Consider the following 16,961-nt stretch of genomic DNA (forward strand, 5'->3'; position numbering starts at 1 on the left):
ACGCACCATCAACACTCTCAATCAAAGGCACCACACGGCTCGCTCTCTCCCTCTTATCCAACCACGCAATCAATTTGCCAGCCTTATCACCCACATCATACAATCGCCCCTGCTGCTCTCTACTGAGGCCCCTGGCCGCCTCCGTGACGAGGGCCCGATAGGCCGCCTGCTTTAGGTGTAGAACATGCAACTTGTCGTCTGTTACCCCGCTTCCCAGGTCACCCTCCAGTTCTGCAATCTCGGCCTCTACCCGGGTCACCTCCTCCCGCTCGCGCCGCCGGGCATGGGAGATAAAGGAGAGGGCCTCCCCTCTAAGGACTACCTTGAAAGCCTCCCACAGGGAGATGGCCGAAGAGACCGACCCCACATTCTCATCGAAATATCGCTGTAGGGATTTGATCAAATCAGCACGAATGGTGGGGTCGCGCAAATACCATGCATTGATTGGGGCCACCCTGCCATCCCCCCTCGGGAAGACATCGAGATGCAACAACAATGGGGAGTGGTCTGAGATACCCCGCGCCAGATGGCGCACCTCCCCCACCCTCCCTGCGTGGGCCGCCGGGACAAGGATGTAATCAAGCCGCGAGAGGCTACCATGGGCACCCGAGTGGAAGGTGTACTGTCGCAATGCAGGATGCTTTAATCGCCAGCAATCCACCAGGCCCAGCGTATCCAGAAGGCCGGGCAGCCACGCCTGTGCCCGGGGGAGGTCCCTAGGGGGATGGCGATCCATAGACCCAGAGGCTACCGCATTAAAATCCCCTCCAACCACCAGCAGGCCACTCGGAAGGTCCAGAAGGAGGCGCCCCAGGTCCGCAAATGTGGTGGCTTGTAACCCAGGCGGGACGTACACTGATATAAAGATAAACACTCTACCCTCCATTCTTCCCACCAGAACCGTGTAGCGTCCCCTCTCATCATGGCGCACCTCATCAATCTCCAACGGGAGCGAGTTCTTGATCATAATACCCACCCCCCGCGAGCCCGAGGTGAAGCCAGAATGGGCCGCCAAACGATATCCCCGCCGGTTCATTGCATGAAAGGAGTTACCTATAAGGTGCGTCTCCTGCAGGAAGACAACATCTGGTGAAATACGTTTTAAGTACTGCAGGACCACACCACGCTTAATCCTATCCCCCAGGCCGTTAACATTCCATGACAACACAGCCAAATCCCTACCCCCCATCATACGTCGAAACAATCGGTCGTCCCCCATCGAGCATCCTAAAAACAACAACATAGTAGCGGGTTTGCCCTGCGGTGCTAACAAACAACACACCCCCCCCACCCCCCGGTCCCAACAAAACTCCCCCCTCCCTGCACCCCTGCATGAGCCCAGACAGCCCCCCCAAAGTGCAGTGTGCCTGTCGCCCCATAGCTAAAATACTAACTAGTCCCCCAGAGGAGGAGGGAAGCCCCCAACAGACCCCGCACGACCTCCATAGGAGGGGAAAATACGCAATCAATAAATGGTGAAGGAACAACGTCCAGAGCAAGGCCTATGCAGTCACCCCTCAATTCTGCTCCGGCGGGCCCTCCTCGCCAGCCGCGCCCCCCCCGCCCCCCCGGCCCCGATCTCCAGGCAGAGTGTCCAGCCAGTCCCCAGCCGCCTCGGGCCGGTCGAAGAAGTGCGTGCGACCATCCACCTCTACCCTCAGCTTAGCTGGAAAGAGCATTGAGTACTTGAGGTTCAGGTCCCTTAGGCGACGTTTAACACCAAGAAAGCTCTGCCGCTGCTTCTGGACCGCCGGGGTAAAGTCTGGGTAGAAATGTACCTCCATGTTGTCAAGCTTGACCGGTCCCTGTTGTCTGGAGGTCTGGAGGATAGCATCTCTGTCCCGGAAATTAAAAATCCGGGCAATGAGAGGCCGCGGCGGGGCACCAGTCTTAGGTCTGCCCCCGGGGACCCGGTGAGCACGCTCCACCGCAAAAAGCTTACTCAGCCCCCGGGGCTGGAGATGGGTCAGGATCAACTCTTCCACGAAAAGATCCGCCGCCTCCGCCTCTCGTCCCTCCGGCACCCCCACAATACGGACATTATTCCTCCGGGCCCGACCCTCGGAGTCCTCCAGTCGCCGGTCCATCAGGGCGCTCGCCTGGCCAAGCCGGCGCACCTCCTTCTGGAGGGCCACCACGTCTGTCGTGAGGCTCGTTGTGGTGTGGGCCAGGGAGTCGACTCGGTCGTTTGTTTTGGACAAGTCTGCCCTCACAAGGCTCACATCCACCAGGACCGAGTCTATTTTTTGCGCTAAGGTGTCGAAACGCTGGTCCACCGAGGCCTTCATCTCTGCGATGGCGCCCATGACGTCCCGGAGGGTCAGATCCACCGGATGAGCGGATGCCTCCGTCGGGCCCACCGGGGATGCACGCGATGTCTCCGGAGAACCCTTCTGGAGCGTGTAGCGGTCCATACTGTTGGCCTGGTGCGCCGTGCCACGGCGGGTCGTCTTCACCTTCGCCCGGTCGCCATCTTGTTTGGTGGACATGCTGGCTCTTCCACCGTCGTGCCAAGCACCCCAAACGGGCCGCTATACCAGGTCACGGGTGCCAGGGGGGGGCAGGGGCGACCACCGAACCGCGGGTCAACCCACCGCCGGCGGGTCAGCCGGGCTCCTGGACAAGGCCACACCACCACACCCCGCTCCGCAGTCCGACCCCGCTTGAGAGCTAGGAGGGCGCAAAAGCGAAAGTGAAAGTGCGGGGTACGCCAGTCGCCCAGCCCCGTTCGCCGCTGTTATTCACTTTGTCCCCGGATCGCCCCACTACTCCAATCCGGGGGGCCGGCGAGGAGAAGGCCACAACCTTCGATCGATGCTCCCACCGGCGTCCGGGGTCCGATTCGAGCCCAAAAAACGGGTGGCGCCTCAGCTCCGGTTCCCCAACACAGTCCCCTCAACAAGGACAGGATATCGCCAGGATTAATTCAGGAGGTCGCGGAGGTCCTCGGGAGCCTCGCACCTACGCGGCCATCTTGGTTGCGCGCTAGGCTCCTCCCCCAATCTGGGTAATATTCATTACAACGCAATTCACATTCATTGCAACATGTGTAATGTTCATTTCAGTGTATGTTATATTATTTTGAATGTGCATCATATTCTCTTCAGAATATAATATATTCATTTCAGTAACTTATATTCATTTCAATCTGTCATATTCATTTCAAAGTATGTGATATTCCGCTTGCCATATGTCAGTGATTTCAAGAAATGTCCCATTCTTTTTGATGCAAATTGTATTTGTTTCAGTGAATGCTATATTGTTTACAGTGAGGGCCATATTCATTTCAGTATGATTAATTCAGTGTGTGTTAATCATACTAATTACTAAGTAGCATATTCACTCTGCCAGGATCCATATTGTTTTGGTTCAAGCTAGAATCACCCTGCTAGGTATCATATTTATTTTAACACATATTACATTCATTCTGGTGTGTTATATACATTTTGCAGCACGCTATGCATTTCAGGAGGTGTCCTATATGGGTATTTGTAATTTTGACATGAACGGCTTCCCATACGAGAGTTCCTGCTACTCAGGTCCACAGTTATTATTACTGCAGCAGGTGCATTGGGGCTGAGGAGTGTGATGGGCTCACACAACCCCAATTATGGGAGCAGAGGTTTTTTCGTTAATTTATGTTTTGTTTGATGAATTTGCTCTTTTATAAGTCTCACATTTATTGTGGATTATACAGCATAAAAAAAGTCCCTCTGAAATAACCTCATAAGCCCTGCCCTCTGAGCTCAGCCCTGCCCCTTCCCCAATCCTGTCATAAACGTTTGGAGGGGGCCCTGACTTAAACATATTTGGGGGGCCTAGAACAAAAATGTTTGAAGACCTCTGCTATAAGGTAATATTTGCTGTACATTCAGATAATCATGTCTGGATTGTTCATCTCATTTCTTTGCAAAGGATAGAAGCCAGTCTCTCCGAGGAGTGCACTTTGGGTGCCCCTCAATCTCACAGCATCACTGTGAAGTCACTGTCCTGTAAACAAGGGGAGCCCTTACTGAGTGTGCATGTGTTTTGGATACTCACACGTTAATGAATGGAAAAAAGAACAATTTATGCAGGACAATTCACAGAACAGGGCAGTGCACCCTTCAGAGCCTTGCAGGGGGCTGTATGACTCATTAGTGACTTTATTCAACTCCTACAGCCTGTCTTTTTCCTAGTCTCAACTTTGTGGGAAGATTCCACAGCAACAGAGAATATGGAAGGGGGAAAGGCAGCCTGGGGCAGTTTAGATTGAGGCAATCAGTAGCACTGTATGGAGATCAGACTTAGCATTGTGGGCTTCATTTTGACACAATGCTTGTGGGTAGTCATCTCACCTACCTGGCAATTGGTGCTACAGAGTGTAAACTATCTGCCAATCTCGGCCTTCCCTATTGCCTCAAAATGTACCAACTGCTGGTTGATAGAAATCGGGTCCCTGGTTCTGCTGAGGGTAAACATGCCAAGCGTTGCAGAGACCTGGCGTGTGTAGGCTATACTCCTGGCGTGTGTAGGGTCTACTCAGGAGCTGAAACATGTGGACATGCAGAGAATGCTGAAAGGATGAGCGGATCCATATGGAAGTCTTCCACAGCCTTTGAGACAAAAGTGGAGACAGGCATCGAAACCACCATAACCCACTAGCACTAAATGAATAATTCAAAGGCACAGAGGGTTGAAGGCCACTCCAGCGCCTCTCATGTTTGCCATGAGAGGCGCTTCGTGTCACACGAGGCTCTTGACTCACAATTTATGCTTCAGTTTGGATAGAACCAGACTAAGGGCTCCTGAGGCATTAAGCACCTTATCCTAGGAAAGATATGGATCAGTCTTGTAAATATCTTGGTCATTGGCTGCGATGAAGTATTCAACTGAACTGTTTGGGTAGGCCCCAATGCCCACTAGACAGAACCTGTAGGTGTCAGCCCGCACCCTAGCTCCAGCCATGTGATGAGAAAATACTTCGCAAGAATTCTGCTTGATTTCTCTCAAAAGGGCCACGTGGCGGAGTCTCGGTCACTCACTCCTGTAATGAGCTGCTGTGAAGGACTTCCCGCCACCAGCCACGTCATCCAGGCTCTCAGCAGACCCATGTCCTTAAACACAAATGCCACGTTTCAAGCCTGCTTTCCATGTTTACGTTGTGGTCACTGGGAAGAGGTGCGTGTCTTATGGGTCACACTGTAGGTGACACTTTAAAGCAAATATAATAACTGCTCTGAGCAGAAGGTTAGCCCCTACCAGCATTAGGTATTGCCCCGAGCAAAGACTACAGAGCACAGGAATTGCTCCAAGAAACCCCGGTCCTGCACTCGGCAGTAAGTTGGCATTACAGCTCTCCCCACTTTCAGACTTCTGGCCTCCGTGCAGCACTCCCTTTCTACAGAAGCCTCCTCATTTTAGGTTCCTGCAGCACTCCCTGCATCTGTGTATACTCAGTGTTCCCTCCCTCAGGGCTTCTGCAGCACTCACTGCTCACCATCAGCACAGCTGTCTGCCCAGGCCATGCTGATAGGAGTTCCAGCAGCACTGATTACGTCACTAACCATGATGTGACATACAGTGCTGTACTTAAGGTGGAAAAAGTGAACGAAGTCCCAGGATGCTTAGTGCTGTTGGCTAAAACCAAGAATTCCTGAAAGTCACCTTCATGACATGGAGTCAGCTCACCGCTGTGACTGGGACTCGTGCAGCACACCCTCCATTTAGACTACTGAGCCACTGCACCTCACCCCTCCAGGTCCTCGCTGGAGCATCAGTCCTCCCTGCTGCTGTTGGGTCTGCTGGCCAGCAGTGAGGCAAACTGCTGACAGGCTGCATCACCACTGGAGCTCACCATGACCGAACCGATGAAAGTTACGCTCTGGTCAATCCACACATGTTGTCCTTCCATTCCACCCTTCTGACATCATCCTTTGTCCACAAGCCTTCACTTCACCACAGTAAAACTTTGTGAACATATGCTGACCAGTGGCCACCGCAGCTCAGCTTTACAATGCTCACCAGCCAGCGCGGTCATTGTTTGGCTGTCAGTCTTGATGTCCCTCAGCTACAGACTTGTGATGTCAGAGCACCCCAGATGGTCCTGACTCACAGAGAAACACTCCAGAGCTCAGTGCTGCCTGCATGGAGATGGACCAATACCCCTATTGCTTGTGTCTGGTTGAAGCACCTATAAAATGACTGCCACCCACAGGACCCTCAGAGGAAGCAGCTGGATCCGGTCAGTAAGCTCACTGTGACTGGATACGGTCAGCGCTCCAACTGCTCATTTCAGGGGATGACGCAAGTCTTGGCAGAGGAACTTTTCAGAGGACATCTAAATAAAGACAGTATTGCACTGCTTTGTATTGGGGCACTTGTGTAGCACGTCATATCACTGGTGTGGCTCCAATGCCCAGTTTGGGTGGGCGAGTAAGAGGCTACTCGTATATCGTGGATGGGTGAAAGTGTGTATGTTTAAAGAGTGAGTTATGTGGAAAGTGCTGGGTGTTGTGGGGGAGGGCTGGATGGGTGCTCCAGTTGTGTCACTGCAAACGTGGTGCTACACATAGGCATGCCAATAATGCTGAAGAGCGCAAAGCAGATAGATTTGAGCTTAGGGATACACATCATCTGCCTCTGGTCTCCACGGTTACATTATTCGGATATCAGCTTATAGGGTGTACACAGGTTGCAGAGTAACATTGGTTGGGTGACAGGGTCAGGTGATTAGGAACAACTAGGTCTTTAAAGCACTTAAAAACGTAATGCGGTTGAGGATTTGTATTCTTCCCGGACAGGCTTTCAGAGCTTGTTTATCTGTACCACAAAGGAGGTTCAACCAAAGTGGGACTTTCTGAAGAAGGAACTCGGCAGAAGCAGTGCCAGTATGGTTCTGAGGGTGCTAGGTGATCTATACACCCGCCAGACAACTCCGATCCGCCCAACTCGCCTGGCCTCTGTCCCACATATCCTTCTCCTACCTCGCCGCCAAGACCTGGAACACCCTGCCCATCCACCTCAGGCAATCTGCATTATTCACCCAGTTCAGGAAGGACCTCAAAACCTGGCTCTTCGACTGAACTTCCACACTCAGATGGATCAGCAGCAGCCCCTCCTCCCCCATGCTCCTTGAGACCCTCACAGGTGAGTAGTCGCGCTTTACAACCCCCTGATTGATTGATTGATTGATTGAGGTGTTGAGTTTGTGTTGTAGGAAAATGTGTCCAGTACCCTAGATGGCTTGATGGGTAAGGCAGTGTGTCTTGAAAATATGTATCTTGGCACTGGGAGCCATTTAAGAGCTTTAGTGGTGGTGCGACGGCACCTTTTAATCTCCCTACTCAGACACAGAACTAGCTTGACTTGATGGTACAGCGCAGTCTTCTGAGAAGAACACGGTTTGATCCCCAGAGGATACTCGTCTTCCAAGCACTTTGTGCTTTCCCTTAATAAGCAAGCTTGGCTAAAACAGGTTGTGTGGTACAGGGGAAGGATAATTTGACAACCTAGTGATTACTTTGCCTGGGGTAACTTCCACCATCTACTGCAGACTGGCTGCCTCCAGAAAGGAAAGTGTCGGATCTGGGGTAGGGTACCTCGCAACAGTGAAGGGGGGGTATAAACCCATAGGCCAGTGGTCTTCAAACAGTGGGACTTACCCACAGGGAAGCGTGGCCTCGTATCTCGTGGGCTGCCAGTCACAGCAAGATTTCCTCTTTCTTTGTCCTTGCCACATTATGCTGTAAGTACTTTTGTTTATTCTTCAGAAAAACTAAATCATTCAGAAAGAATATGTGTTCACTCTGGATAGTAATGTGAATGTATTAAGTGATTGTCATGGAGGTGTGAAGAACGTTGCAGGACCCAAATGAGAGAGGCCCTGCCTTAAGGCCATTTCACATCCTCACATGAGGATCTCACAATCTGGAGGGAAAGGGGACTATGGAAGGAGCAGGTCACAGCCTAACCGACTCCCTGCACTCAGTAACTATGCACTCAGAGACACCCGAGAAGGGTGTGTATCTACCACTGCCCACACATATTACTCAACGATGAGAAGGAAAACACGTCACCACTCCTTAACAATGACAATCCACCTGGTACTTGTCGGGTTGCAGACCGTTCTGCATTCCACCTGGCAAATCCAAAACAATCTGCCCCACTCCAAACCAAAACACTCTTCCCCACTCCAATCCAAAACAATCCACTCCAATCCAATCCACCTCATCCCAATCTAATCCACCTCACCCCAATCCAATCCATCTCATCCCAATCCAATCCAATCAATCCCACTCCAATCCAATCCAATCCACCCAGCCAAATCCAATCTAGCCCACTTAAATCCACACCACCCCACTCCAATACACCCCCACCCTACCCCACTCCAATTCACCTCAATCCAATCCACCAAATCTCAATCCAGTTTACCCCACCCCAATCCAAGCCAACCTAATCCAATCCACCCACTGCAATCCAATCTACTCCACTCCAATCCACCCACACTAATCCAATTCACCCAACCCCACTCCAGTTCACCCCACTCCACTCCAATTCACCACAGTCCACTCCAATCCACCCAACTCCACTCCAATCCACCCCACCCCACTCCAATTGAATCCATCTCAACCAGTCCACCCCACTTCAATCCACCCCATCCTACCACAATCCAATCCAGCCTACCCCAGTTTAGTCCACCCCACTCAATCCAACTCACCACACTCCAATCCATCCCACCCACCCCAACCCACCCCACTCCAATACAACCCACCCCAATCCACCCCACTCAAATCCAACCCAAACCCTCCAGTCCAATCCAATCCACCACCCTCCACTCTAATTCACCCCACTCCAAACCATCCTACTCTAATCCAATCCACCCCACCCGAAACCAATCTAATCTAATCCACCCCACTTCAATCCACCCTAATCCAACCCACCTCACCCTATCACCCCAATCTACTCCAAACCAAACCAATCCACCCCACTACCTCAATCTACTTCAACCCACTCCACCCTATTTCACTCCACTCCACTCTACGCCTCTATGACACTGCACTCTATGACACTCTGTCTGTTCGGGCTGGACTGTTCCCATGCGGCACAGGGTCAGACTGATTTGCATATGGCCATGTCTGAACTGGGGTGGCGGAGTGAGCTAAAGAATGATGATGGATTAAACCCAGATCAGTTGACTGGGGGTGAGTGCTTGCATTGTTCAACACTCCGTCCATCATCCCCTTTGGTTTTGATTTGTTTGCCCTAAGTTAGCAGGGTATGCCCAGACGTGGGTCCCTTGCTCACTTTACCACTGGATTCAAGCTAGTCTGGCTGATGATGGATGATTAGCCAGAAACCGGTCCTAGGATGCTTGTTTCCAGTCCAGGGAAGACATGGCTTGGCAGTTCGGGCTGGACTGTTCCCATGAGGCACAGGGTCAGACTGATTTGCATATGGCCATGTCTGAACTGGCGTGGCGGAGTGAGCTAAAAAATGATGATGGATTAAACCCAGATCAGTTGACTGGGGTTGAGTGCTTGCATTGTTCAACACTCCGTCCATCATCCCCTTTGGTTTTACTCTCTGTCTCTGAACCACTGAACTCTTCTCCCCTCTACTCAACTATACTACACTTTACTCCCCCACTCCACTCTACTACACTCTACGCCAACAAATCCAGTCTACAGCACTCTACTCCGCCACTCCACTCTAAGAAACTCCACACCACTAACATTCAGCCATGCTGAACAGCAGTCACACTGGTGTACAACATGGCAAAAACACATTGCCAAAGCCAATAGCTCTTGTATAGGGGAGAGCTTTTGACTTTGCCAATGCTTGTTTTAGTTCCAGATGGGAGGGTGGTTGTGGGGCAACACGGAAGGAGGGCATGTGAGGGGGCAGCACTGACTACATCAGGAATGGGGGAAAGTGATATGACGCGGCCTGCGCTGGAAGAAAATACAGCGGAGTGACCGGCAAGCTGTGGACCTGTCTCGAAACCCTTGATAATGACATGTTAACCCTTGTTGGTAAGCCTTCACAGTTCAAGGCACTTTATGTAGGTTTCATTCACAAATCCAATTGAAAGACATAAGGGAATGACAAATTATTCTCACACACAATGGTATTCTCATCACACACCTGCCTGTTTAGGTACTGCCATTAAACATCTATCTTTGTTTGAAAGATAACACTCACGTACTCTAATCTCATGCCTATATTTAATTATATATCATTTCCCTCTTTCTACTGGGTGTCTTCAGGGTCCTCATGCTCCTACTTACTTGGCCGTCATGCCATTCTCAGGCAGCACTGACATCTCCAAAACTTTGGTGCTGCCAGCCATAGCCTCATAGCTGGCGGTGGCCACCATCTTGCCGGTGATGCGATGGACCTGGTAGAAGGCGTGAGGTCGCAGGTTCCTCTCGTCAGCCGTGCCAATGAACATCTGCAGCGTCAGTGGCTTCTCGTTGTAACCCAGCACCTGCAATAAACACAGCAGGACATTGTTAAAATGGTCAACATTAGTGATCCTTGTTGGTAAGTGCAGATGCCATCTGAATGATGCCCGAGGTGTGCCCCACACCATTAACAATCCTGGAAGCATATCCACACTGTCCGTATGATCTCAAAGCGAAGGCGCGGCACACATACAATGATCCTGGAGAGCCAGCCTCACGTCATACTAATCCCTGAAAACGACCTAGACCGTTACAATGGAAATGTCAGAGTGATCCCAGAGACAGAGCCACACAAAATCATTGGGATACTTCCAGAGACAAGGCGCTTCTCAATCAATATAATCTCAGAAGAAAGCCCACAGACCACCAGGATGATCCATACAACAGTCTCGCAACATAAAGATGACCCTGAAAACAAGGCCCACACCCTCATAACGATCAGAGTTACCACCATACACATCAAGATAATGCCTGATGAAAGGGTTGACAACAATCCAAATGATGACCAAGACAAGGTCCCACACCGTCAGAATGACTGCTGAGACCATCCATATGCGTCACTAGACTCTTGTTACTTCCAAGAAGGTCAAGAGAGGCATGCGGTGCAGTATGTGCTGTTGCAACCGCTCTCTACATCTGTGTGGGCCCATGCTGCCAGGACCTGGCAAAGGAGCTGGGGTATGGTGTGTCCTTTGTGCGCAGCTGTTGAGACAACACTGCATGGCTTGACGTTAGGTAAGGGGACCTCTTTTACAGCAACTGATGCTTTAAGAGACATCTTGAGCATCAGTTGCCACTACTTGGGGGTTGGGTGGGAGTTACTCACCTATTGTCGCCCAAGAACTGCTGGTAGTGGGGACCCAGCGGTAGTGTAGTTCCTATATTCCTAATAGGCTCTACGCATTGGAATAATATACACTATAGTTTTGACATAGGACTGAGGTCAGTATGTCTCTATCGAGTACATAAACTTAATTACTTGTGTGTGCCAGCTAACTCAGAGGTCACTAGAAACTTCTCGAATAAACAAGAAGGAATTAGTTTCTGACAACCGCATAAACATGCCAACTTTGTTTCCCTTAGAATCGGAACAATCTCAGAATCGTGGAAACAATAGATATCAGTTTCAATCAGTAAATCGTGCATGCTTCGTTTCTACAGAGTTACACAGAAATAGATAGATGGGCTTTTCCATAAAAAGGGTTTATTGAACAGTCTTATTTCTCGTGCAAGAGATATGAACTACTACAATCGTAAGAAAGAATGTGAAGTATAATACGTACAGCGTTAGCAGTAAGATAAAATAATACTGCAATAGCATGGTTTATAGCTATGACAGATATTCATAAAAATACATAAATGAATAACACGGGTTAAATTGTTAATACTCATCTGATGCTCCTAGCTAGTTCTACCCCAGTGTACCTAACCTAAGTGTAGAACGAGGTAAGAAGTAGGTGCTGTTTGTCTATAGTCTAGTTTAGCTACAGTTGCCAAGATTTGCCAAAAGTCCCTCTAGGTTCTAGTCCGCTCCATACCTTAGAATGAGTGAGGTTAGAATCTCTTTCCGAGTCTCGATCTCTAACACCCCGCAAGTCAGAAACACTGGAGCTGGATTCTCTGCGAGGAGGATGAGAGCGTCTGGTTAATGCGTCAGGCGTGGTCTTGACTTCCTTCCGAACTTGCCGTGGCGAGCCGCGTCGTGCAAGTAGGCAGCCGAACCGTGGTTTGCCATGGTAAGTGAAGGTATATTTATACCTTGAAGGTGTTTAGGAATGCCAGTATTGACGTAAAAGTCGGGCAGAAGAACATCATGAATGAACCCCTAAGGAATAGATGTTCATGCATATTAAATGAGTTCTTGGAGAAATCAATATCCAAGCAAGGGGAAGTCCTAAAGGCTTAAGAGTCTGGTTGTCCAAGAACTCGTTGTGACGTAGATGAACGGATGTAGGTGGCCATGCCTGTATTTGGATAGCATGGATAATGCCTAAATAAGGGTAGGATTTCTATGCCTAAATATGGGCAATGCGAATTGTGCCTATATAAGAACATAAATCGGGAAACCTATATACGGGATCTAAATCGACACACAACACCCACTCCACTTTCGTATGAACGACATTACTAAATCCTAAACATGCTAAACATATCTAAAATATAGCTACATATGGATGGCTAAGAACATGTATAAAAATACATTGTAAAATGCATAAAAACTGTTGCCATGCAAAGAAATGCATTGGTGCTGTACATATTAAAGCAATGTTTCATTCTAAGCATATATGTACATTGAATGCTAAACGAATTAACATATATATATATATATATATATATATATATATATATATATATATATATATATATATATATATATACACACATTATGAAATTGTTATTGACAAGGTGACATATGGTCTCTGAAAGTGTATCAAAGAATTCTGTTCTCTATGAATAGTTCTACTATAAGCAGATTACTGTGCCATAAAAAGAAAAATTCAAATTTGGAGAAAAAAAATTCATCATAGGAAAATGTTCCAAGTTTAATCTTTGTTTTGAAAAATGAAGGCCAAATTCAGAGTCTTCCCGGTACACTGTGTGCTGAATCAAAAGTCAGTGTATAAGGATGGAGAAAACATGAACTCTTCTAATCCTGTAGACAAAAAGTCGTCTACCGTTGTAGGTGAAAGGTTGATTATGTTGTTTAGAAGACTAACCGCACATAGATGAGAAGCATCGCCGTCAGCATTGGTCGCATCAGCAATGTTCGTATCGGATGTTACCTGCGTGCCTGTTGTTTCCTCTCGTAACTCAGCAGTAGCAATTTGCGTCTGTGAGATCTCAATGAATGCCGTCATCAGGATTGGTAGCCGCTGGGGACAACCTACAGCATGGGCCGTTACCGGGTCCAGCAGAGTATCGAGATCCGTAGGCATGACTGATGGAAGTGTTAGACAGGCGTCTAGCACGCATTATTCACCGCAAAGCAGGCAGCATAGAACAGGTAAGATGCAATCTTGCCAGATTGGTCTGAATGACAGAAACCATGTGGTATTTAATTCTCGTAGACGAGGTAAACCCAAGATTTGGACGATGCGCTCACGACACCTTATCTCCAATAGAGCTTTCTCTATGGTGCTTGGAGTGATGTCGGTGATTTGGCTTGCCAAATCGGAGCAGTATGAGCAAAAATAGGATCCCTGCAACAAGTCCAAAAAGTAGTGACAGTCCGCCAAACACAGAGTGCACGAAGTTGGGAATTGTTCCGAGGACTGCTTGAAAAGGTGCTAACAGTCCCGAACTCATGGTCTTAATTACATGTACAATACCGCTCGTATCAGACATGTTTAAGATATATTCTAACATTTCTGAGAAATGTATAGAGCAGTTTCTATTCAAAAGGGCATGTGTCTCGGCAGAAGTCCTTGCGACTTGTAGGTCATAGGTTTCTTTGGCCGAGGTCAGTGGCACAGTTTGTGGTAAAAGAATGGCTTTCATTCTGCTTAGAGTATCAATTTGTATAGAAGAGATGTTCAGTGAAGGCCATTGAGGCGACTCCCTGACTGTCTGTATTAGTGGAAACAAGACTTGCTTACAGCAAGTGACCCTGGATGTAACCGTTACTAGATATGGGATACCTGGCAACATGCCACAGCAGCTGTGATCATTCAACATGAGGTAACTTCCATTCGAAAGTAGTCCAAAAATTAGATTAATCACTGCAGCTGGTGAGCCTTGCAGGTGACAGGATAAGTTTGTAGTGGAACCATCGCAGGCCCCGTGTAAATTAATACCCTGACAAAGGAGAGAACTGATTAGTGCGTTTTCACAGTTTGTACCGCTAAGAAACACTTCACGCCCCCCACTCCAACATCTATGTGTGTAAGGTAAATCCCAAGATGTCTTGATGTATTCTTTACCCAACCTTTCATATTTGCCTGCTGGTATATGTTTTAGGCAATATTGAAAATGGAAAGTTGTAACAGGCAGAGTAATTTTACCATGTATAATCCACTCAGTAGCTGCTTTTTCTGCCACCGTGAATGGTAATTTCTCCAGTTTTTCAATGCTCAGCACCATATAGTCTGCTCCCCTTTGTGCCAGTTTGATCTGTTTATCAGTGAGATTGAATTCTGAAAACAGTGACGTAGTGTTGATTAAACGCCAAGGCACATAGCCTGAAAGCAAGTTTTGGAGCGTCCAGCCTAATAGCATTATAGAACGTGATTGAGACTGACCATGTTGCAATATGACCAAGTCTTGTTCCATGATGTCTATGGCAGAAGACACAATGCTGTCCAATGAATATATCCTGGACAACAGAGTTGTTAACCCATTGTCTACTACAGAGAGAGATTTCTCTAAATGAATACGATCAATTTCTCGTATTCGTTCTGTAGTCTCAGCTTGGGTAATCTTCCATATTTCATTATAAGCAGCGTAGATACCGGCATATATGAAACATTTTTGACGCGGTTTTCTTGGTTCTAGCAAGTATTCCCTAAGGTCTGCTCCTTCTTTAATTAAGATAAGTGTTGTTTTACATCCTGCAGTTTAGCTTTCTGTAACCAATCAAGGCAGAGTTTCCCTACACTGTATGTTGTTACTACCCATGGATGCTGTCTTTGAACATAGCGTGGGTCTGGCCTATTGATAGTGAAACCCTGTGTTTTGTTCAGGAATCGATCTTGACAGTTGTTTGTGTCTATGGGCCAGAGCAACCATTTTCTCCATTCTGGATCTGATCTGTTGTGATGCAAAATATTATGTACGTCGACCTCCCCCCGTGTAGTGCTATTACTCGCAGGTATTGGTTTGGTCGGTGTGTTCATGTCTTTGATCTTGGCTAACCCAAGGCAAGATGTTTGTTGGACAGTGTCATTCAAAAACATAATTTGCTCAGGGATGATACAGGCTCTAAACAAAGCTGTTACCCCCTGCACTTGCCAATCTTTTGTACCCCAAACAGATTTTGTCTCAATGTTGTCTTTCCAAAAGTCGAAACCCTGTCTAGACAGCTGGGCATTAAAGGCTGCAGAATAAATCTGTTTCGTATTGGTTAACATATTTTTCGTTCCTGTCTTATTCACATTATCTACCAAAGGAAAATCAACGTACAGTAGTGACCGCATTAACAATGACAAGGTTGGATTACTGTAACTGCCTCTACCTTAATATCCAGGAGCGTCTGCTGCATAAACTCCAACTTCTACAGAACTCAGCCGCTAGACTGCTCACAGGGACGCCTAAGTTCGCCTCTGTTTCTGGCGACATCAGAAGACTCCACTGGCTGCCTATTAAGAAACGGGTGCAGTTTAAATCACTCTGTACCGTCTTAAAAGCTCTTCACGAGACCGGTCCAGAGCATCTGAAGCAGCAGTTTCAGTGGTATGTTCTGAATAGACCACTACGCTCCCTAGGAGCTAAATTAGTAGCGGTTCCAATCTTTAGAAAAGCCGTCTGGGGAGGCAGGAGTTTTCGGGTGGGGGCAGCCAAAGCTTGGAACGCCCTCCCATTTCAGCTTCGAAATAGTATGGATCTCCTGGCTTTCAGGAAAGTCTTAAAAACCTGGTTGTTTAATGTTTAATTTGTGGCCTTTTGGTGAGCTCTTGGGAGGTTCTCTGTAGATAGCGCCAGGACACCTTTGGGTAACAGTTTGCGCTTTAGAATTATTATAACATAACATAACATTCTTAAAATAAAACTATTCTGGATTTGATAAGTTGAACCCTGAAAAATATGGAAATTTCATTGCAAACGTTTTTGAGCTACCCTTTGGAGGTGTAGGACAATGTTGGTTATACCTAAATACATTTCTGGGTGATGCAGTTTTATGCAAGAAATGATGACCATAGTGGTTATAACAATACATTTGTTCATAGTCTGATGAACCCTCTAAATATTCATGATTTGTGAATACTGCAGATAAAGTCACTTAATGAAATTTTAAATAAGTGTGGAATCTTCAAATGTTCCGACGGTCCAACAATGTCATATTCAGTTCTGTCCCAAACTATACCATCTGGTATAGGAACGGCTGTGATGTTCACTGCTGACAAGTCTCTTGCTTCACGATGGGATGATTTGTGTGGCTGGAGAAGTAAGTTCACTCTTTTACTTGCTGTGTCCATTTGAATATATCTTCCATTTATCAGCATACCCAAAGTTATTACCAGAGCTAACCAAAGTAGAAAGAAGAATATTCCCAAAACAATCCATAGTTCAATCCATGGTGAAACCAGATAAGTCTTTTTCAGGAGATGAAAAAAGTATGTTGCTTGTTCTTTGAAAGTTCTTTGTACTGGCGTTGTTTCAGGTTCGCTGGGATCCTCAGAAAACATATCAAAGTTAATGAAATAGCCAGAGGCAGTTCTGTTATTGGTTTGAATTGCATCAGGATTCGTTGAAATCGCTGGAACCAGTTGATCACTTGTTACTTCGTTGTAGACAGGTGTATCAGAACAAACTGTTATTTAGGTCTCAAGAGGGACGAGTTCCATAGCTTTGTTGCTTAGT

At 47.7% G+C, this 16,961-nt stretch overlaps 1 protein-coding gene across 1 annotated transcript in view; it reads right to left on the reverse strand.

The window, feature by feature from the left end:
* Positions 1-16,961, reverse strand: part of LOC146870311 (nuclear factor of activated T-cells, cytoplasmic 4-like) — a 470,657-nt gene that overhangs the window by 17,161 nt on the left and 436,535 nt on the right. Inside the window, exon 3 of the mRNA XM_085642649.1 lies at positions 10,269-10,468. Coding sequence (XP_085498775.1) covers positions 10,269-10,468 — 200 coding nt within the window. The remainder of the gene's footprint in view (positions 1-10,268; positions 10,469-16,961) is intronic.

This window comes from Triturus cristatus, chromosome 1_1 (assembly GCF_964204655.1).
Source record: "Triturus cristatus chromosome 1_1, aTriCri1.1, whole genome shotgun sequence".
Lineage (NCBI taxonomy): Eukaryota > Metazoa > Chordata > Amphibia > Caudata > Salamandridae > Triturus > Triturus cristatus.